Source organism: Rhinolophus hipposideros (genome assembly GCF_964194185.1).
Source record: "Rhinolophus hipposideros genome assembly, chromosome: 7".
Taxonomy (NCBI): domain Eukaryota; kingdom Metazoa; phylum Chordata; class Mammalia; order Chiroptera; family Rhinolophidae; genus Rhinolophus; species Rhinolophus hipposideros.
The window spans coordinates 79,970,833-79,993,890 of record NC_138053.1 but is presented as its reverse complement, the minus strand read 5'-3'; the positions used below and the strand labels follow the sequence as shown (position 1 = coordinate 79,993,890).

At 44.4% G+C, this 23,058-nt stretch overlaps 1 protein-coding gene across 3 annotated transcripts in view; it reads left to right on the top strand.

Annotated features, from left to right (window-relative positions):
- Window positions 1–23,058, top strand: part of PDZD2 (PDZ domain containing 2) — a 331,929-nt gene that overhangs the window by 98,118 nt on the left and 210,753 nt on the right. For all 3 annotated transcript variants that reach the window (XM_081053224.1, XM_081053222.1, XM_081053223.1), the window contains one exon: window positions 16,460–17,282. In XM_081053224.1, coding sequence (XP_080909350.1) covers window positions 16,807–17,282 — 476 coding nt within the window. In that variant the 5' untranslated portion in view covers window positions 16,460–16,806. The remainder of the gene's footprint in view (window positions 1–16,459; window positions 17,283–23,058) is intronic.

Sequence of the window (23,058 nt, the reverse complement as noted above, 5' to 3'; positions counted from 1 at the left end):
ATTGTTTTCCTTTTGGAATTTAGAGCTGGATCATAGCCTATTCCACTGATGGTAAATGTTGCCCTCTCGTTAGAATTTGCCCATTTCTCATGTTCCATAGATCCTCATATGAGTAGGGAGTAGATGCACTTTATTAGGTGGCATGAATAGAAATGTCTTTGAAAAAAAAAAAAGACAGATTAATGTGATCAAGCAAAAGAAAATGTGGTGGCCTGGAACTGATTCTGTAGTCCATTATCCCAGGACAGATTTGGCTGAATAGAGGCAATTTTCTCCTTTGCAGCTCCTTCTCCTTGGCCCAGCCAGCTCAGTTCTATAGTTGTCACTCATTTCCCTTGGCTTTTCTGATGGAAATTGGCCCTCCTCCTGTCTGTCTGATGAGAATTGGGCTGCAACTGTTTGGCCCACGAATAACCTCCTAATTACATCCATGTTTTCCTTGTTGAATAGGAGCTTTGGGGAACCGCAGGGGGAAGAGGGAGTGGAGAGCTGCACTCACAAAGCAGCAGTGTGTGTGGAGTCATGCCCTGCTTGGCTCTGGGGTAATGCGCTGGCCTTCCTGAGTGGTGGGCTACTACACCTGTGGCAAGAGTCGACTAGGTGGAAAACGAGTGGGAGCCAAGGTCTTCCCACACTGGAGTTTGAACTGCCTTAAAAGAGGCTGAGCTTTGTGAGCTTCTGATGGCAAACGTGGGCCCAGTGAGTATAGACAGGGAGTTTCTGGCCAAGACTCTTAATAGGTATGGGGAACAGGGTGCTGTGCGTGGGCATAGGGCAGGCGGGAGTCCATTGTCACAGTAAGAAGGAAAGGCTTGGTCTTTCCTCCTACTTGTGTAACCAGTGCAAACAGAGGAAGCCAAGAAGTCTGGTTCGGATCTCTGACAAGAGGGTCAAATCCAGATGCCTGAAGTGTGAGAGGCAAAGGACAGAGCCAGTGTGAATCAAGGGTCCCTCTGTGGGGCAAGCCCCCAGGTCCCTCCAGCCCCCTCGGATTCTTTGACACCTCCTCTTCTCCAGCCCCTCTCCCACCAACCTACTTCCAAGTCATCACATAGAGTGGTCAATTCTGCCTTGAAAATGGCCCAGGAAACTGCCCCTGTCCCTTCTCCACACTGCCCTGGTCCAGGCAGTCATCATATCACATTTGAGGACCATCTTCCAACCAGCCTCCCTGCTGTCTAGTCTCATTCCATCTGTATCCCTAGGTATACACGATTTGTTTTTAAATCAGCAAAGTAATATATTTTAATAAACATTTAGAAAATCCAGAAATTTAAAAGTAAAAAAACCACTCATCGCCTTTCTTCCCTGAGATGAAATCAGTTATTTTCATGAATATTCTTCAAAGAGATTATTTTCATTCTTAAACACAATTGAGATGCAATTAAAACTACTTTGTAACCTACTTCCTCCCTGTGGTGACCGTTTTCCCATATGGATTCTTTCCTAAAATGAAATCCCAAATCTGGTTATATCACTGCCTTGCTTAAATAATTGAGTAAATAAAACTACCACCAACCACCAACCAAAACCCATTGCCTATGCGAGAAAGGTCAAACTCCTTGGAACAGGAGGGCAGGTCAAACGTAATCTGCTTTTGGTCAGACATCTACTCATGAAGAGTAGATGTCTGACCATTGCGCTGCACACCTGAAGCTGAATAATATGGAATGTCAACTATAATGTTATATATATGGATACTTAGATAGATAGTCACAGGATGTGGAGTACAGCATATGCAATCGAGTCAATGGAATTGTAATAGCTCTATATGATGTCAGAGGAGTAGTAGATTGGGGGGGAGGGGTTATCACTTTGTAAAGGGTGTAAAAGTCTATTACATTGTTCTGTACATCTGAAACTAATAATAAAATTTTTTTTTTTAAATTTTAAACTGTAATCTGTTTTTAACACTGATCTCCCCCCAGTCCCCCAACACCATCCTCTTACACCCTCTGTGGCACCCTTTTCTTCTTTGCATGAACACACTACATTCGTGTTTACTCTGAGAATTCCATATGAATTGGCTTGTGTAAATGACTCCCATCTCCTGCAATTCCCACTTTGTGAATTCTTTCATTCTTTAAGGTTTATCTTAAGTTATTTATGTGTCTGTTTTCCCAAGGAAAATTGGAAATCTCTTGAGGGCAGAAACAGAACTTACTCAGTTTGTATTTTTAGCAACTTGTGGTTATGCCTGGCCCAAGGTAGGAGGCACTTAGTAAATATTTATGGAATGAATTGGCCTCGATTTGGTATGTCTGTTTTCATCCTCTTGCCAGTTTCATGCATTTGTTTTCATTGGTGTCCATGATTAATCCATATTACATTTTCTTTTCCTCCTTTATATGTTTTGGTCTTACTGTACTGAAATAAGAGCCCCTGGCTTATAGCCATCCACTACTTGTGTCTTCGCTGGTGGATTGAAGATGTTGTTAGTTTCTAGTGTCTTTACTGTACTATTTAGAATCCTTGAGAAGCAAACTCACTTTTTCAGAGTCAACAGCCCGGAGTCAGGCCTCCAGCCCTCTTCTGAAGAGTTGATTTATAGGTTTATGGAAATGTTTGAAACGGAAGGCATAGGTAGGAAGTTTCCAGAGTGGGAGCTCCACCCTCAAAATCAGGGGCTAGCTCATTACTCACTGGAGGGGAAGGCGGCTGGAAAAGTCAAATGCATGAGGGTAGAGTAGGGTGTAGTTGCCCAGCGTTCTGCCCGTGGACTATGGGATTCTGCACCTTTAGATACCTGAGGGCCCCTGGCCTCTGCCTGTGCCTGTGCTCCAAAGGAAAAGTGCAGAAGGCAGTTCATACCCCGTGTGCTGCTTCTTGTGGTTCTGAGGAAGCTTAAATAGGAAGGTTTTTCCAGAGGGAGGAGTCTATTTTCATTTTTTATACTTCATCAACAAACATTAAACTAGATTTATTTTTACTCAAACTCACAGAAAAGGCAAAGCTGGTCGATTCTGCTCCTACTATGGGTATTATCCATAAAGAAATAAGGGTAAGCACATTTCTGCCCTCTGAGTGAGAAATAGAGGCAGGCATAGCCACCTTTATTGCTGCTAATCTCAGTTTAAATTTGCATGTCTGTCTTCACATTCCCTTTTAATAGAAGCTCCAAGCAGAAAACCACATCTATAACAGGTTGTTTTCTGGGTGCAAGTCATAAAAATCCAACCCAAACTAGCTTCTACAGAAATGGTGTTCAATGGTTCCACAGTATCCACAATGTCATCGAGGTCCCAACTTCATTTCCTCGCCCATTCTGCCATCCTCCACATTACGCGTCACCTCAGGCTGGTATCAAGATGGCAGCAGCAATTCTGGACATTTGATTGTGGATGACATCCAGAGGAAGAAGAGGCACTATCGCGTCTTGGCACTTTCTCTTCGGAGTGAGGCAAGGTTTGCCACAAGATGCTTAGAAGGCGTCAACTCATGGCTCATTGAACACTGTTGGGTCACCTGCCCGTTCCTGAAATCACTGCTGGCAAGAAAAGGATGTTCCCATTGGTCAGTTAGGCCCATCTTTAGAGCTGAGGCACCTATTGCGTAGAAGAGGATGGATAGATCCCTGAACAAAAAGCAGAATTCTGTTATGGGGGAAGGAAGCGGGAACGGATGCTGGGTAGACAGTCAGCAGTGTCCTCTACAATTCAAAATAAGCCATAGAATTGGTTGCCAACTGTATACTCTAGTGATTTTCAAACAGTTTTTAGCTACTTACCTTTGTTCAAATAAAATCTTACCCAGAAAAATAAGCAAAACTGATAAAAGCAGAGCAGCTATTGTTGTAAACCTGTAGGAGGCTGTGGTCCTAGGATCATGGTTTGACAATCGCTGGTAGAGTACTTCTCGTGTTTACATCAAACATTTTTCTAGTCCTTGGCTCCTTTCATCCTCATGACATAGCTGTATTGTGTGGGACAGGAGGCCAGCTGGCCAGAGAGGACCAGTATTAACAGAGTCCAGGCATGCAAGACCATTCAAGGAAGGCAACTGGGCTGGGAGTAACAGATGTGGGCACGGGAGACCGGAGGCTGAGATGACAGGGGGCCAGGAAGAGAAGTTCCTCTGAGTAAGGTGGTAGGCTATGATCCCAAAGCTGACTCATTCACTCTCTGCTGGCACAGTGTGGGTGCCCCTGGCCCAGGGATGGTATTTACATCCAGAAGGAAGTGAAATGCTTGTTGAGGCAGAGACAAAGATGCTGGGTAGCATTACTTCACAAAGGGCAGACAAGGCATGCAGCTAAGGACTCTAAGAGCTTCCTTTTCGGATGGCGTGGGTGTAGGGTTGCCATATAAAATGCAGAACACCTAGTTAAACTTGAATATCAGATAAACAATGAATAAAATTTTAGTATACGTGTATCCCCAATATTGCATGGGGCATACATATAATAAGATACTATAATATTTGGGATATACGTATAACTAAAACATTACTTGTTTATCTGAAATTCACATTTAACTGGCCACTACATATTATTGTTCGTTAAATCTAACAACCCTACGTGGGAAATGAGGGGTCTCCTGAAACATTAGGATGTTAGAGCTGACTTTCTTTCCAGGGTCTCCATTCTGCATCATGGAGTACCCAGCACCTCTCATATTACCTATCCAGTAGTTTCTAAAGCCCTGTTACATCCTTGTTCCCTGAAATGCTTGTTAGAAAATGCAGATATGTGAATGGCCTCCAGTGATTCTGAGGCTCAGCTCAACTTGGGAAGAATGCTTCAGCCTTTAAGTTCCTGAGGGTAAGAATGTCACTTTGTTTATTGCACTCAGTAAATATTTGTTGAATGAATGAGTGAATGAATGAATGTTTCCTTCCTGAGGAATCCTCCTGGGCTTAACCAGTGTTTATGTTGTAGAACCCAGGAACCCCAGAAGCACAGGCGTCTCTCTTTCCCTTTCCTTTCTGGCCATGAGACTCATGGGAAAGGACCTGGGTGGAAGGCATAATGGAGAGACTTGGAGAGCAGTGGGAAGGAAGGGTAATGATAAGACAGAGCAGGAGAGAGCAGGGCCAGCAGCCGGGGCCTGCCAGGCAGAGGGCAAGAGCATCGCGGGGGAGGTAGGCCAAGTTTTTAATCACCTCCTCAGGCAGAGAGACTTGTGATTTCAAGTTGAGAACAGGCCTTCAGTTCTTTTCACAGGATTCCTTTGGAGGCTGACTTGGCACAGCCTCCGTGCCCAGCTTCCCAGGGAGATGATCCTGAACCTGGAGTCATCCGACTACGGTGCTTAAAGCCTGTTGGAAACGCTTCAGCGGAACTTGGTGGGTGGCAGGTAATGGCCATTTTGCTCATCTGGGTAATTCCCCAGATCAGCAGGGTACCTGGGAGCATCTGTTTCCCACAGCACCTGTCTCTACAGGCTTAGCCATGTAAAGACTAGATTTCTGTCTTAAAACTTGAAACCCAGAATGTACCCAACTGTCTACATTTCCCCCCTCATACAGCTGTGCCCCAGTGCCTGCATTATCTCCTATACAGAGAACTCGAAAGGTTTTTTTGTTTGTTTGTTTTTAATTCCATTTCCTGCCAAGAGGCTTTGCCTAATGGGTAAGAACCTGCTTGCCATCTGAAATGAGTTTTTGCTGAGTGACGTCATGGACACCTAACGCTCTGACTGTCAACTGAAACGCAGGTCTCCTCTCAATCTGTTCCCCCATCTGTGTCACTGTGAGAGGCGCTGCAATGGGGCCAAAGGGCTCTGGGACATGCTAGAGCTGTCTGGAATTTCAGCAGCATAAGGCCCCTCAGCAGGGCTCCAGGCCAAGAGTGGGAAGGAGAATATGGACGCCCCTGGCTTTTCCTTTGTGACTTTGGTTCTGTTCCTCCTGTCCTGCCTCCATCACGCTCTCGCATGCACCATTCTGAGCGCATCAAAGCTGTGCTGCAGAGTGCCTGCTGTGTCATGCTTTGTGGTCCCCTGCAGTTTTGTTAAATCTGGAAGGTGTCCTTGGTCCTTGGGGGCAATAGTGAAACTTCTCCCTGCAACCCTAAACTTAGAAATACCGAAGACAAGTTTTTTTGTTGAGAAAAGAAAAACTACCGTGTTTCCCCCAAAATAAGACCTAACCAGAAAATCATCCTAGCATGATTTTTCAGGGTGACATCTCCATCCCCTGAACACAAGCCCTAATGCATCTTTTGGAGCAAAAATTAATGGAAGACCCGGTCTTATTTTCGGGGAAACGCGGTAGTAAATTCATCATACACAGTTGAATAGCCAGCCTCAGGAAAATCCAAGTTGTAAAATTGTCCATAAAAACGTATTGAATCCAAAACTTGAATCATAGTCATGTTAGGGAGGATGGACTAAAATTTGATTGTGCCTATAATTCAGAGAATTACTGATGTTATGGTATGTAGTTTGGACAAAGGGGTATGACTAAAAGGGAGGTAGTGTGCACAGAGAATGGGGAAGAAAACCTCCAGGAGCCATATGTTAGTAATGCCTGTTCGGTGTTGTCTAGCGGAAGGGAGTCTTGGCTAAGTGGGCAGTTTCCTTTGCAAAGCGCAGACTGGAGTGGGAGACAGAGGGGCCCTCCTATGCTCATCTGGTTCTCCTTGTTCTGAAGTTTGCCTTCCTCTGCATCCTGCCTGCAGGGAAAGCAGGCATTGGTCAGGTTGATGCAAACATCCTGCCCACTTAATAAATGTATTCCGATTGAAAAATAATGAAGCTTTCTTGCTGGTAACAGTATATCTGCACTGGAGAGGCTGATGCTCTTCTACTGCCAACAGAATTCATGTTTCTGAGCTGGAAACCTGAAGACATGAATGGGGGGCAGTTGACCAAGACCAAGGTCACCTTGTGGTATCTCCCTGGCCTACCAGTCGCCTTCCCCAGCCACGTCTTTTACCTATGCACAGCACCCCACTCCCCCACCCTGACAGCAACAGCAGGATCTCAAAAGATCGTAGGTCCAACCTCCTCTTTTCTCCAGACCTCTTCCCAATGTCATCATGGCAGTGTCCCAAGTTGAACCTCCATTTGACGATTTCCAGCCTACTTCATTTCCATTTCTGCCACCTCTTGTCTTATTTTCTCTATCTTTATGTCTCTCCCACCTCTTTTAAAGCCAAGATGGCGCATGAGACGCTGGGGTGGGGGGGGCGATGAGAGTGAGAGAACTGGTATATCACACTCCTTCACAATCTTTCTTTCTCCTTAATTCTGATTTCCTGCCTGGAAGAGGTCAGATGAGGATTCCTTTTTTCTCTCACTCCCATGGTCTCTGACTTGCCTTCTCATGACCATTGTCTGAGGCCTTTCCCACAGCAAGGCCTGGGAAAAGGGGATGCTTCTCAGAGAGGCACACGGGCTGAACCTTTGTGCTCTGTGATCTTTTGGTTTCCTCTGAGAATACTCTCTTCACACCAGGCACTCCAGCCCTGGATCCTGCAAGCAGCCTGGAGGAGAGGGCATGGAGGCCGGTCTCTGCACAATTTAGGCCCTTGCCAAACTGGAGAGTCTGTGGGGCCTCAGTGGAAACACCTGATTTCCTATTGAACCCTACCCCCCAGACAAATTTGTTCCCCTGTCTTGAAATCTTGTTTCTTTCCGCTGCTCCAAAGAGCTTTTATTCAGTAGGATATATTTCTTCTTGTCTTTTGGAAGAGCTGAATGTAAAACAACCCCAGGGGCCCTCTTCCTCCCTTGGTCTTGGCTGATACTCAAAATCTGATAAAGCAATTTGGCCCATCTCTTCTGCAGTTTAAAAATTCCATGTGTTGTGTTGTGTATATACTTCTTAATGAGGCTAGCAACTCCATCCCTGACTTGCTAATTCAGCTCCAAAGTCCAGGAAAGTGCTGGAACTGGAGGAAGCTTAGTAGAATCACTTCATTTGGCAGATAAGGAAACTGAGGCTCAACAATTCTGAATGACTTGTCTGGGGACCTACAGGTAGCTAGTGGCAGAGTATCTTACTGGCTATGATAAATATTTGAGTCACTGTTAATTAATGATGAGGTCAGATCCTACGCAGTCACATGCTGAGAATTTAAATATATATAGTAAATAGATTATGTACTCCACACCCTAAACACCGGAAGCAATGGTTCTGAAAGGAATAATTGTAAACTATTGTAAAATAATTATTTAAAAAAGTAACTCCAGTGGAATTGAAGAAGAACTCATTATAATACATGCTATATGCTGATGGCATGATCTATGAGGTTGTGGATGGCAGGTTGGTGGCATCATGGCTGCCCAAGCCATACAAAGTGAACAGGAGGGTCACATTAAGTGGGCAACCACAGTGACCTCGTGCTTACTTGCTGCTAACACAGAAGCTGTGATTGTCTCAGTCATTTAGCAACTGTTTCAAAGTATTGATTGCCATTTCACAAGTATATACATTACCTCACAAATGCCCTGTTTCCCCAATCGTTAGGTTCTTTCTGAGTTGAGATGCCTACACCGCAGAAATATTAATCTAGAACTGGCCAAATCCTGAGTAAGCAATCTTAAATTGCAAATGTGCAAACTTGTTTCAGTATTTGAAGCCACAATAAATATATTTTAGAAGTAGTTAGGGAACAGACATAATTTATATTTATTTTAGTTTTCTGGTCCCCAATTGTTTTCTTGCACTCATCTTGAGAAAAAAAACATTCATGAAGTTCCATGAATTTCTGCAATTTGTACTCACTCCCTTATTTTGTTATTTGGATAAATAATCCATGTTTTAGGACACACAATATCTTCAAGTATTAGATCGTCAAAATAGCTTCCAGGTCATTCTTTTTCATTTCACTCAGGTTTTTTTCTTTTCTACTGCTCTAGGGTCATCAGACCTAGAAACTGAAGGAAGGACCTTGGTCCTGTCTTGATGCTCATTTCTCTCAGCTGTAAAATTGAAGGATGAATGCGGCAATCCACGAGGTCTGTTCTAGGTCCTCTCCTTCTCGAATTTGTATGGGAACACCTCTCATCCCCTAAGACCCCAGCATAGATCTTGGAAAGCCTCACTTTCCAGAGTCATGTGCCCCCACGCCCGCCCACCAGTGTACCACTACATGGCCCTTCACACAGTTTATGGAATTCTCTCTTGCTCAGTGGGCCACAGCCTCTGCAGGGCTGTCCATCTTTTCTTCCCTAGCTTAGCACAGTGCCTGGCACAAGCAACCCTTGTTGTATGAAACAAAGGCTAGATTAAATTCTTCTTCTGTCACATGTGCACAGCCATCCAGCTAGTCTAGTGTCAGCCATGTAGATAGTTAAATATTAACTAGTACCTTGCTCTTCCAAAACGTAAGTCTACCTGAAGAAGCCACAATCAGTTGTATTTGCAGTTTTTCAATCAGTTGTGGGTTTGTGTGTAATCCTGGAACTGCACAATGGTCCTAGTAAACCAGTGGATGAATTAATTTGTTCTCTTAGCTCTTTCAAGGGCAGGAACAGGTCCTGTAGTTTTGTTTGTTTGTTGTTTTTGCTGCCCCCAAATCATGGTGGGAACTCAATAATATCTGCTAATTGACAAAGCAGCAGGGCTGAAGTTGAAACAGTTAGGATTACATTCTGAACCTTGAATCTGAGGGTCAAGAGTGAATTAAAGCAATGTATTAATTAGGGACTTTGTTCACCTATAACAGAATGTCAAATGAACAGTTCTTAAACAAGGTAGGGGCCTATTTTTCTCTCATGTAACAAGAAACCTAGAGGTAGAATGTCTAGGGTTGGTACAGCTGCTCAAAGATGTCAGGCCATTGCCTTATGGTTGGTCACAAAATGGCTGCTAAAGCTCCAGCCATCACATATGCACTTTAAGGAAAAAAAGAAAAAAAAAAAGAAAAACTTTCTGGTAGCCTCACCCAATAACTTCATGGGCCAACATTGAATGTTATGGCCACCCCTTTCTGAAAGGCACCAAGAAACATTGTTTCTTGTCTGGGTATTTGCTCCTCAAACACAGACAGATTTGTGTTAGTAAGGAAGAGGAGAGAAAGGATATTGTATAGGTAACTAGCCACAGTTCCCTCTTGGTTACTCAGACATACCCTTCTCTCCATGCATAGGATAGACTTCCCATTCCCAAGCAGAAGGCACCCAAGCCTCATCCAGTTAGCGTATCAAGATGAGAGCCCTGTATCTCTGGGAAAGGATCGGTGGTCCTCTCCATCAGTTCCATATAACTCCTTGTGACCAAGCCTCGACACTTCTAACATGTAATACTGGGAAAGGTATAGTTTAACTACAATAAAAACTTCCATTTATAAAAGGAAGGGTGGAAAACACAGCAGTCATTGTCCTGGGCACAAATAGCAAGAGCCCAGCCCCTCACTCGTGGCAGGTACTCCCGCTCATTGCGCTCCATGGTCCTTGCCTTTCTCTGGGATGTTATTCCTCCTTCATTGTCTTCCATGACCACTTCTGTGGTGGGCATCGGAAGGACACCCTTTCTGGGGCCATACCCGTTGCCAACCTATTTCTTGATGACGTGAATGGCCAGGGAGAGAGAGGGAGAGGAAGAGTTATGAGATTGTTACTGGGGTTTAACCTTCCCAGGCTGTTGCAAACCAGGTTTGGGTATTTGGGCAATATAATTCCGCCACAAACTGAGTAGGCTTTCTGCCAGTTCCTGATGATTTGTTTGATGATGATTTGATCATTTGATGATGATTTCCTTTCCTTTCTAGCTTATGAGCTCTGCCCATCTCCCTAAATTTTAACTTAACACATGCTACTCAATGTGTGCTGCCGGAACAGTTGAAACAATGGCTTCCAAGGAGTAATCACACTTTGTATGCAGCAGGCTTACAACCTCTGACTTGTGGGTCACCACCCACCCCTTTCTGATAAAGCTGGTTTTCTTAGCCCTGCAAGGGTCTGGAATGTGGGCCTCTCAGGCAACTTAGATTGCAGGCCGAATGTCAAGAGTGCCTTCCTTAGAAAAGTGATATTTCTTTCATCTCCCTTGTCGGTTGAGATGAGGAGCTCTAGAGTTTGCTGAGAGTGACAAGTCACCTACCGATATTCTAAAATGTTCCCGTCATCTTCTCTAACACCACAGCCTCAGTCAACACGTCAATGACTTTCCAAAGCACAACAGTTGGCAGTTTAACCAAATATTTGACATCACATAGCGAGGGTCACTTTCCTGTCTATAGTGTCCAAACCCTTGGCATCTGCCTCCCTCCCGCCTTTGCTCATCCAATTCCGCATTTTAGGTTCTGTTACTTTCTATTCCCCCACTTCTAGGTACCACATTATGTTACTTGTTTGGAATTTTATCAAGTTAAATGGCTGGATTTCGAAAAATCCAAATAACAATTATTGAACAACATGGGGATTTATTTTTCCTTTCATTTCTGCTCTTCTCTCAAGGAATGCTGGTATATGTAAGTCTCTCCCAACAATTTCCACTTTCATCTCATTGGACAGAACTATGTTGTATACTATTCATACCCCCAAGAGGGGCTGGGTTTTATTGAATACATCGCCATGCCAAACAAAATAAAGGAAGAAAGAGAATGGATATCAGGTAGACAGCCACCAGCTTCTGACACACACTGCCTGTCTATTTAATTTATTAATCATAATTTGGCCCTTGGTGGCCCTGAAGCAGGGATTACCAGGCAGGCGGCCGGGCTGGGTAAGTCAGGTATGAGTTTAGAAGGGTGCGATTGTCAGAGGCAGGCAGGCAACATGCTGACGTACAGAGGAACACGGCCCAGTGCAGTGGGTCTGGGTAATAGTCCTGTCTGCTACTTACTGTGAGACCATTGAGCAAATTAATTAGCCTCTCTGATTCTGTTATTTATCTGAGCCTTTAAAAGGGGGATACTGACAAAACCTTCCTGCAGTATTGCTGTGGGAATAAAGTAACCCATACATAGTGCTCCTTTAGAGCAGTGTCTGAGGCGTAGTTATGCTCAGAAAATGTTAGCCATTAGGCAGTGTTGGTAAAATGGAGTCAGATGTCTTTGTTTGTTTGTTTTTTTATTATTAGTTTCAGGTGTACAAAACAATTAATAGTTAGACATTTACACCACTCACAAAGTGATAACTCCCCCTCCCCACAATCTACTACCCGTCTCAGATGTCCCTGTTTTATAAGGTGGTTGTGAGGCTCACAGGCAAGAACAACACTGTGGGGAAGAATCCAGGCTCAGTGGGCATTTCCCCCACTCCCTCTTTCATAGCTACACCCACCCCCTCTCACCCTCAGGCAGCTGAGCAGGCTCTCCCCTCAGGGTTATTTTCACTTTCCCACAGGTATTCTCTCTCCTTAACCTCTCACTTTATTCAGGTTTCTTCTCAGAAGGGCCTTTCCTAATCCCCTCCTATCTCCCTCACTCGCTAGCCTCTGACACTACCGTAATTCTCTTCATGTACTAATTACCATCTGACGTAGTATTTTACGTTTACTAATTTGCCATTATTGCATGAGTTTTTGTTCCTACATTGGTTCCTTGTTATCAACATTGGTTTCCTTTTAAAATGTGAGTATTTTCTGAAAGTCCAAAGAGGAACTCAGTCCAGAAGGTAGGGAGACAAGATGAAGGTTTAGGAACTTGGCACTTAGCAGAGGTCAGAATTGGAAGATGAAAGGAATCCAGGACAGTTTGAAAGAGGGAGTTTGTACAAGACAGCCTACTGCGAATCGGACTTTACAGCAAGGTCTGGATTAACCCTAGGACCCTTTTATACCGCCTGCCTGTTCAGGATTTAGCCTCTGGATTTTGGGTGACTCTGGGCCTGTGAGTTTGGGCAGATGATTGGTTTCACTTAGTTCAGCGTTTCTCAGTCTTTTTCATTATTGTCCATCTCTCCCCAGAAAAAAAATTAATTTAAATTCACTCTAACATAAGAAATTAAATACTAAGGAGTAAGATTTTTTTCAGGTTAGATTAAGCTTGCGTGGGGGGCGCTAACCATTATAATATCTAAGATTTTTTTTTGGCCCTCTACCCCCAAACCAATTTTCACCCCTTTGTGAGTAACATCACCCTGTTGTGAATACATGACTTAGCTAAAGGGGGACCCAAGAAAGTTGGTAGATTCTAAAGATAGTATCTGTAAATTACTTCAGTAACAGAAGCATTTATTTCGAATGCTAAGGCTGTCAGCTTCAGGATACTCAAAATTAATTTAAATTATCATGGCTGTTTGCTTGAAACGAGTCTCTAATTGGAGAATTATATGGCAGACAAAAGTGAGCTGGACCATGCAGTGGAGCTCCATGTCCACAAATTCTGCTTACTGTTGATATAGATTGATTTTCAGGATGAGAAACTTTTATTTTTTTTATTTTTTTTCATGTCAGACGGGTAATGTGCCAAGGTCATAACAAGGTTTGTGGGAGGCCCGTCTCACGGAAAAGCGTGAACACCCAATCATCACACTTATGAACTACAAAAGGATCAGAGAAACTTTTAGACCTTTGCCTGGATCAGCCATGGAGGGATGTGGGTATTTGTAACCGTGTGCAGATTTCGGTTCTGTATCATCTCCAGGTCAACTTTTTGTTCACTGGAATGTTTCATTGGATGTTGTGGAAGAACCACACTTTTCATAGTATTGCAAAATTTTGTATCTCTTCTTATACCCTGAGACATCTCAGATTATTGCAGTGGATCAGAATGCCTCTACTTCCCTTGTTTATAGAAAATCGCAGGAGAAGGAGTTGATAGAATAGGGGACTGGAAGGATACAAAATGCCCAATTATAGGTATGGAATTGAAAAATTGTGTGCCCCCTGAACACCAAGATAAGACTAAATATCTTTGAAGGTGTCTGTACACTTGAAATAATTTTTTTCTTTTCTGAAAACTCCTTCCCTGCTTTCACGACATTCAGGGTCAGAGGGAGGGCTCCGGGCAGCCATTTGATATCTCATGACCCCACCCCCTTGGCAATAACTGATTGGATGACAGAAGGACAACTGCTCCAAGCTGAGCCAATCAGCTTTGCTCACCTCTAACCTATAATGGAACAACTTTTGAGTTGCAAAGTACAGAAAACAACTCAAGGTAAATTTTACTTTCATTTAAAGTTGTGGGGGTTTTCTGTTTTAGTTTTTCTTGACCGTTTTTTCTTTTTTTTTTTTTTTAAGTAGTTAAATTTTTTAAATGGAATGTATTGTAAGGATTGATAATGGTTTTTCAGATTAAAGGAAATGATAGCAATACAGCCCCATCTTTGATGGCTGAAACTAAGACCTGGATTGCTTTGGGAAACCAGAGTGCTTTCTCTTCCCAGTCTTGCACCTATGCCTTCTGATCAATTTTATTTTATTTCTTGGCTGGATGGCTTTCTTTGTTACTCAGGTAACATAGCAGGTAAAATATTGCCATCCAGAATCCCTAGTTCAAAAGTTATAGTTTCCACCACATACTTAATACTAGACCCTTCCTGTCTAGGTCCCAGTGCTCAGTTCTCAGGAAGAACTCTATTCCAGCTTGCACAAGATGCCTAGGTCTGGATGCATTGGCCAGGGCCTGGGAGCTTATAGTACATGAACATGGCCAGGAGTGTACCTTTGTCAATTCTGTTAAGTGGGTTGTCATAGACTTATTACATACTGGTTTTCATTTATTTATGCATCTCCCCACTACACTACTAATTCCTTCAGGGCAAGGATTTTGCCTTATTGACAGTATATTCCCAGTGCCAAATTCAAGGCCTGCTTCTTAATTGATGTTCGATAAATACATATTGAATAAATACTAGTTGACATCAGGAAAAAAAAGTCTCTATTAATCTTAAGTTTGGTTTTCTTCATCAGACTTATTTTGGACAAGATACTCTTTAAAGATTTACTCTGCTTTCATATGAATGGAACCATCGGAACTGTGACTAACACCTTGAATCACAGACCATTATAATTTTGTTTTAAATCATTGAGGGTCTACAAGATGGCAGGCACTGTGCTGGGTAGCGAGTATACTGATGAGTATGACACGGTCACTGTTTTGGAGGATCTCTCTGTGGTATTTGAGAGACCTTAGAGATCAATTAGCATAACTTTCTCATTTTACAGATGAGGGAAAGGGAATTCATAAAGGTTGCAGGGCCTGATGGAAAATATTTTGATTTATTCATAAGATTTTAATAATGTCTGTGTGGATTTACTTTTCAGTGAAAGGTGTCACTTATTTTGGCCAAAGGGAACATTTCAATGTTTGTACATTTATGGATTATCTTTTCTTTCATCTTGCATTTCTTTTCAATAGGCATGTGAGTATGTAGATGATATTTGCTAAGCTTTTGATTTATTTGGAACCCATTAATAGCTGGCACTCGAGTTCTTTGGAAAGTCAAAACTTACTATATGGTACTTTTTTATGGTTATGAGTAATAAGGTTATTTATTATTGACATGGCTTCTGACACCTCTCCCATTTGTTATTATTTCTTGTTAAATCACTTCCTGAGAAAGCTAAAAATGTTTTCCATCTTCGACAGCACACTTTATATTGACTTTCTCTGGGCCAAAGTGAAGTTCAGAGAAGAGAATGAAAGGGGTCATTTTTCTGCATTTACAGGGGATGGAGGTGAAAATTTTCTTTGGTAGAGAAGAAGAATTGGTGATGAAATTCAATTAACCTTTCATTGGAGGAACTAATTACGTGCCAGGCACTGTGCAGAAATCAACGGGGGCAAGACTGCCGCCAGTTTTTGCAAGGGAGACACGCTTGCTACAGCTGGTGTGAGTGCATCAATGCTGCAAGCAGTGTGTTAAAGGCCAAGCCAGGGAGAGGCCAAAGTCTTCTCACCCAGAAGTTTGGAGACACATTTCTCTGGAGGAGAAGGCTTTGGACTTGGCCTAAGAGTAGGCTGGTTTCAACGATTTACTAAAAGAAAAGTAGAGAGGAGCCTAAGAGCTGTTGGATGCCGAGGGACGCGATTCCCTCTGGATCTACGTGATAAAGATGGAATGCATCGCTAAGCTTAGAACTGGTGTTGTCCTAGGGCAGAACCTGACTCTCTCTGTGCTCTTGATTAGCTCTTTCTGCTTTTGGTAACAATGTCAGAACACAGTTCTGGAATGGAGAGCCTTCCTATGTATGCAGTTGGGTGGATCAAGGCAGATGGACATAGTTTTCACCTTCCTAGGAATGTAAGCTCTTAAATGTATCATGATGCACTCCACAATCTTCCAGGGAGTCTTGTCACATGGCCTCCTGGTTGGATGTCAGTTTGTCCTGGCAAAAGTCTTCTCCTTTCCCTGCTGATCAAGGAAATTTCCTGGAGAAGGTCAGCATTCCAGAGGTTTCTGTCTGTGGGAGGAGTGTGTGTGTGTGTGTGTGTGTGTGTGTGTGTGTGTGTGTGTGTGTGTATGTACAGGGTGGAGGGAGCTAGCTGGGGAATTGGGAGAGGCATTAAGTTTCTGGCTCAAAACAGCAAACATTGCCTTTCTGTGATACAGGAGGCTGTGTGTTCTGTGTCAGAAGTCTCACTGTTGTGACAGGAATATTTTGTTTTTTCCTCTTCCAGGTGCAAATGAATCCGGGGCAGGTCATGCTGTCGCTGCTGAAGGAATACCCCATTTCCGGGTGATTTGCATGGGCTCTGCTGTGATATGATCCAAGCAAAGACGTGCCAGATACTTCCTTCCTCCCCTCATTGAGCACGCCAGACGCAAGGATTGTTCTAGTTGTGCCCCGTCCTCCTCTTGCCAAGGCAAACAGCCCAGCCTTGAGCAGCATCCCTCATCTGCCAGCCTGAACATGAATGCAGGCAAAGCTGATGACAGCCAGGGTTCCCAAGGGACGCGGGACCCCGTGGGGTCCAGCCCCCAGGAGCAGGTCCTCTCATGATGTTGGTGTCCGGGAGTGAGCACCATGCCCATCACCCAGGACAATGCCGTGCTGCACCTGCCCCTCCTCTGCCAGTGGCTGGAGAACAGCCTGCGGGAGGGCGGGGAGGGCCCGGAGCAGCGGCTCTGCCAGGCAGCCATCCAGAAGCTGCAGGAGTACATCCAGCTGAACTTTGCTGTGGATGAGAGTGCGGTCCCACCTGACCACAGCCCCCCGGGAATGGAGATCTGTACTGTGTACCTCACCAAGGAGACGGGGGACACGGAGACTGTGGGCCTCAGCTTTGGGAACATCCCTGTTTTCGGGGACTATGGAGAAAAGCGCAGAGGGGGCAAAAAGAGGAAAACCCACCAGGGCCCCGTGCTGGATGTGGGCTGCATCTGGGTGACAGAGCTGAGGAAGAACAGCCCGGCAGGGAAGAGCGGGAAGGTCCGACTGCGTGACGAGATCCTCTCCCTGAATGGGCAGCTGATGGTCGGAGTTGATGTCAGTGGAGCCAGGTGAGTGGGGCAGCGCCAGCCGGCACAGGGGGTGAATGCGGGACCCCTGGGGTTCGCGTGTGTCTAATGCTCGGATCTGTGGCTGTAGACGGTTAGGAGTCCGGCTGTGGTAAGAAGCTAATGACATTGATCCTGTAAAGGGAAAAGACACTCTTTAAGTTGCAGTTTTGTAGTATTTATAGTTTTCTTTTGTGTCATTCTCTCTTAGAGGACTCAGACTCAGAGTATGTCCTTTTCCCCTGAAACTTAGGGTAGAAAGAAAAGCAATAGTACGTGACACAAGAGTATGAGAAATGCCACATTGAAACCTTCTCCATGAGCTCCCAGCATCTCACTTCCAATCAGAACACCAAAGATTGGGTGATGCGTTCCGTCTGTCTGTCCCATGTCACTGTAGTCACAGACTCACAGACTCACAGTCCAGAAAGCTCCTTGAGATGCTTAGAAATGTCTTCAGAACTCCCACACCCCCACCCTGCCTAGTTTCTTTCCTGGAAGACCCACTGGCATCGATCTCAAGGAGTATATTCCTGTTTTCTACCTATGTGGCCACCCAGAACGGCAGCAAGTTATGATTGCACTATTTTGTTATTTTCCAGATAAATTTGGGTTCCCAAGACACCCTCAGCTTCAGTGATTTACTAGAAGGATTCGCAGAACTCAGAAAAGCTGTTATACTCAGGGTTACGGTTTATTACAGTGAAACCATGCAGATTCAAGTCAGCGAAGGTAAAAGGTGCACAGAGTGGAGTCCAGGAGAAAGTAGGTGCAAGCTTACAAATGTCCCCTCCCAGCAGAGTTGTACAAAAGCACTCAATTCTCCCAGTAATTATGTGTGACAGCATGTAGAAAGTACTGTCAACCAGGGAAGCTCACCCAAGCCTCGGTGTCCAGGGTTTTTATTGTAAGTTAGTAACCTAGCATGGAATACCTGTGTAGCTGACCTTAGTTACTCGGTGTCCAGTTTTCCCAGAGGTCAAACTAATACCCCACAGCCCACTCCCCCACCCTAAGTCACACTGTTAGCATAAACTATAGGGTATGGTCTAAGACCCCAGCTATACAAAAACACTCTTATCAGGCAGGAGATTCCAAAGGCCTAGAGGTTACCTCCCAGGAGCCAGTCAACAGCCAGTACTTCCTTTGGAATATACAGGGTCAAATCCCTCAAGCCTGCTGAGTTAACCCTTGATTGCACACGAGGGTTTTTAGTGATGGGCATATAAGACAGAGACAAGAAAAGAGAAGTTCGAAGATATTCTGAGATGCATAACTTTTGTTCCCTGAGAGAATCATAGAAAGAAGGCCACCTTGAAAATCATGCTGACCTTTTGATGAGGGAAACATCTAACCCAAGGAGTCCCTGAAGGGAGAGAATCAGAGCAGAAATACTTTGAGTTTAATTTTCGACTTCCCTTCAGTCTCCTATCAGAGCTTTCCACTGGCAGAAACCAGCCAGAAGCCAGTGGCAAAGGAGCCCATTGCTATTGTCCATACATGTCAGCCTCCTGGGTCAGAGGGCTGGGCGGAGAATGGTGGAGATTGGATGTGGAGGGTCAACAAGAAGTCATCAGTCACATACAATGTGGTCCAAGTTTCAATGAGCCAGTGCACGGAAAGGAGAGCACAGGGCTGGTCGGCAGGTGTGAGTACTTACTCAGTAGAACTCACCAGTGTTTCCTTTGGGTTGCCTCTTTGACTGAAGAGATGTTCTTAGCCAATGGCTGCGTGCCTAGCAGTGGCTGGGAGAAGCTGCTCCTTTTCAAGGAAGGATGTTGAAGAGAAGTTATTTTACTTAGGATTAGAGATTGTTCCTAGAAAAGCAGTGGGCTCACCACCACAGCACTCATGATGCTATAAGGTGTCGAGGAGGTGATTCCAGTCCCCAATGGCTGGATCCTCAGGGTTAAAAGTGGGCATCACCATGAAGCTTCAGGAAGCCCTCCCAAAGCTGTCCTGTAGGCCCCCCATCATTTGCAGTTGTCTCATTTGAAGGGAGCTGATATGGATGGAGAAATAAAAGGAAGATCAGAGACAGGACATCCAGCAGAAACCACAGTGGCCAGGAGCTCCAGCTCTGGAGCCAGACAGCCGGTGCTGCTGCTTCAGGCTCTCCCACTGACAAGCGGGTTGACCTTGGGAAAACTATCACTCTTAGCCTCAGACTCCCTGTCTGTGACATGGTAATGATAACACCCTTGATACCAGTGACTAAATGATGAAATAATTCATAGAAAGGGCTTAGCACTGTGTCTAATAAACAGTGCTCAATAAACATTAGCATCATAATGACTATTACATATGGAGAGTGTTTGGGAAGACTGGGAATTTCTTATCCAAGAAGCGGTTAGAGTCCTTACAACCTTGGAGAAGTTCTTCCTATACTGGATACATTTTCTTGTATCTGTTCAGGAAGCTCTTCCCATATCTTGCTTAAGGCTCTGGAGTCTTTAAAAGGCAAAATTGCCTCACGCTTTGAAAGCATATCGGATCCCTGAAATGAGATTGTTTTCCAGCTACCAAGGGAGGATTCAATGGCAATTTTAATTTACCTGTTGGAGGGAGCGATAGGATGATGCCCATTTTTGCAAAGAAAGAAGATACAGAGGAATAGAAAGGTGAAGGGCCCACGGTCACAAGAGAAAGTGGAGCACAAAACTAGACTCTTTAATGGAAGCTCCAAGGAGGGAGTGATGGAGGAAGCAGTGGACTGATTCTGGGATTCCAGGTTCTCTGCACAGGTCCACCAGCAACTAGCTTTGTGACCTTGGGTAAGTGTGCCAGGATGGGGGAATGAAGGCGGGAGGGAAGTTAGCTGCAGCTGCCTCTGCTAGCAAATTAGGGGTGAATCTAGGAAACATTTCATTCGATCTGTCTGGGCTGGTGTTAACTATTCCAGAAGCTCAAAAAGGTGAAACAGTGTTCCAGTGATGCCAGTGATAACTCGCATTGCTGGGGCTTGGTCTCTCTCTTCTGACTCCCTGCTGGGTGCCCAATCCAGTGCCCCACTCTACCCTGTGGTCAGGATGACATATTTGGATGGATGTGGTCAGTTGGCATCTGGACTGCAATAGCTGAAGCTGAGGAGCTTGGGGAATGGAAAAAGGAGAAAAACGCAAGGAACAGGTCTGTGGGGTCGCTGATTGTTACACCTGAGTATTCTAAAATGTGCCCAGGATTTGTTTCAATCAAGTACGGTGAGACATGCAGACACGGAAATGACTGTGATGACAGAAGTTTATACTCACAGATCCCTAGAAACAGAAGTCACGGCACTCACGCAGGGCCACCTGGGGAAGCACCAGCGTCAGTCAGGAGGCAGAGAGGGAAGTGGGGAGAGCATGGCGCAAAGCCTTCATTGGGGGTTTTGGGTAGTTTGAATAATTTTGGCAGGCTCTGAGCTATAGGGTGGTCTCTGGTAGACCAGTACCTGGCCCAGGGTGACTCATATGGCTTTAGTGTAGGAGAGTTTGATCAAGGAGATGGTTGGGGATGTGGACTCTGAATTGGTTGATTTGCGTATCAAAGGCACACTCTCAGAGGAATCATTTGCTATCTCTAGGAATTAGCTAGCCCTGAGAGGGGCAGTCTTTCTGGACTCAAGGCCCTAAATCAAGAATCAAAGCCCTAGAGCATCAAGAATACAGAAAATGAGGAAATGAACTGGGCATCTGGAAATTTTGCACGGCTGAGGAAGTAAATCTTGCAAGCCTAACTTTTTTATTAGTGAACATTGCTAACTCTGAAAGTCCCTTCTCTGATGGTGCAGTCATGTGTGTATGCTGAATGATGGAAGGCCCGGTGAGGGAAGGTCTACCTGGGAGCTGCTGAGATATGGGGGTGGGAAAAGGAGAAGGCCAGGACCCACTGCTTGGTTTTCAAGAGAGCATGGAAATGAATCAAGTAATGAGGCAAAGACTCCTGGACTCCTGGGGTCCCCATGCTCATAACACCTGAGAAGTTAACAAGGCAGAAGGGAGGGAGACTAGCCCGATTCTTCAAGGTTCACTCCCTAGTTCTCTGGTCTAATTATAGGTACCATGTATTGAGCAGTTGCTACTATAATGGACATTCTGCCATCTACTATCTCATTTAATACCTACTACAACTAGAAAGAACAGCTGCGGGTGAGAAACCTTGGCCCCAGAGAGGCCATGTAACTTGCCTTAAGTAAGAGACAGAAACAGATTTGAACTCAGGTCTGTCTGCCACCTCGGTCTGTGCCCCTAACTCCTGAGCTATCCTACCTCAAATCTGACCCAGAGCTATACTTTGCTCCTTGTCTCATGGTCTGGTGCTTAATTTCTTGGGTGGTTTACAGCTTTACAAAATACCTCCTCATTATAATCATAGACACCAGGGAAGAAAATGACTAGAACAAACTGTAAGGCTTCCACCTACCCAAACTGACAAAGAAAACAAAAGCTCCCACCTCATCTTATAGAAGGGTACCCAATTTTAATATAGAATCCCCTTGGCAAACTTACATCTAGCCAGAGCTTTATGCCTAGAGGCACTTTGAGATTAATTATCAAGGAGTTTAAAGTGTTTTGAATGTTCTCAAGATGTTACTTTTCATTCTTTGTAACTCAGTTTCCTTCAACACTAAATTTTTGCACATACCTACCATGTTTCCCCGAAAATAAGACCTAACTGGAAAATAAGCCCTAGCATTATTTTTCAGGATGACATCTCCTGAACATAAGCCCGAAGCTGTCTTTTGGAGAAACCTTAGTATAAGACCCGGTCTTATTTTGGGGGAAACACGGTATGTTGGTTTTGTCCTAAAAACTGATGAACAGCAATTAGGGTTCTGTAGAGACCCCAGTGTACCTCTCTGCTGGTCAGCCAACAGCCTCCTCAATGATCATGTATTCACCGTTGCAAGCAACAGATTTCAGGGTCAACATACTAACTTCCCACCCACCCCACTAACACGATAAATCATCCACACTATTATTTGCAATTATACTATGAGGCTATCTTTTGGGCAATTCATTCTGTTCCTTTTCTTGAGTTTGATTTTGAATTCAAAACTACATTAGATGATGTTATGGGTTGAATTGTGTCATTCCAAAATTCATATGTAGAAGTCCTAATCCCTAGTACTTCAGAACGTGACCTTATTTGGAAATAAGGCCATTGCAGATATAATTACTTAAGATGAGGTCATATGGGAGTAGGGCTGGCCCTTAATCCAGTATTGCTAATGTCCTTATAATAAGGGCAAAGACATGCACACAAGACGTCACGTGAAGATAGTTCTGCTGCCAAAAGCCAAAAAACTGCAAGAAGCTAGGATCAAGGCTAGGGGTATATCTTTCCCTATCACCGCACAGGGAGCATATCTCTACCAACATCTTGACCTCGGACTTTTAGCTTCCAGAAGTGTGAGACAATAAATTTCTGTTGCGTAAGCCACTCAGTCTGTGGTACTTTATTTTGGCAGCCCTGAGAAACCATGCATGTGATATTTTGATCCTGTCACCTATGGCTAGTCATTTTTTCAGTTTCCTCCCTGACAAGAGTTACTTTGGAAACATTAGGGCACTGTGGATGTTTTTGGAAGAGGACACTGAAAATCATGTGTGTTAACTGTAGGAGGAGCAGGTGCAAAACGTGGAAGATGAGGTCATGGTTTGCTTATTTTAAAAATTAGCTTTGGTTCAGATTGGAGAGTTCCTCCCTGGGGAGACAACAGAAATTCATAGCCATGGGCTTGCTACCGTTTTGCACCCCAGAACCAGGTCCAAAGCTAAGCCTGTGAATGTCCCAA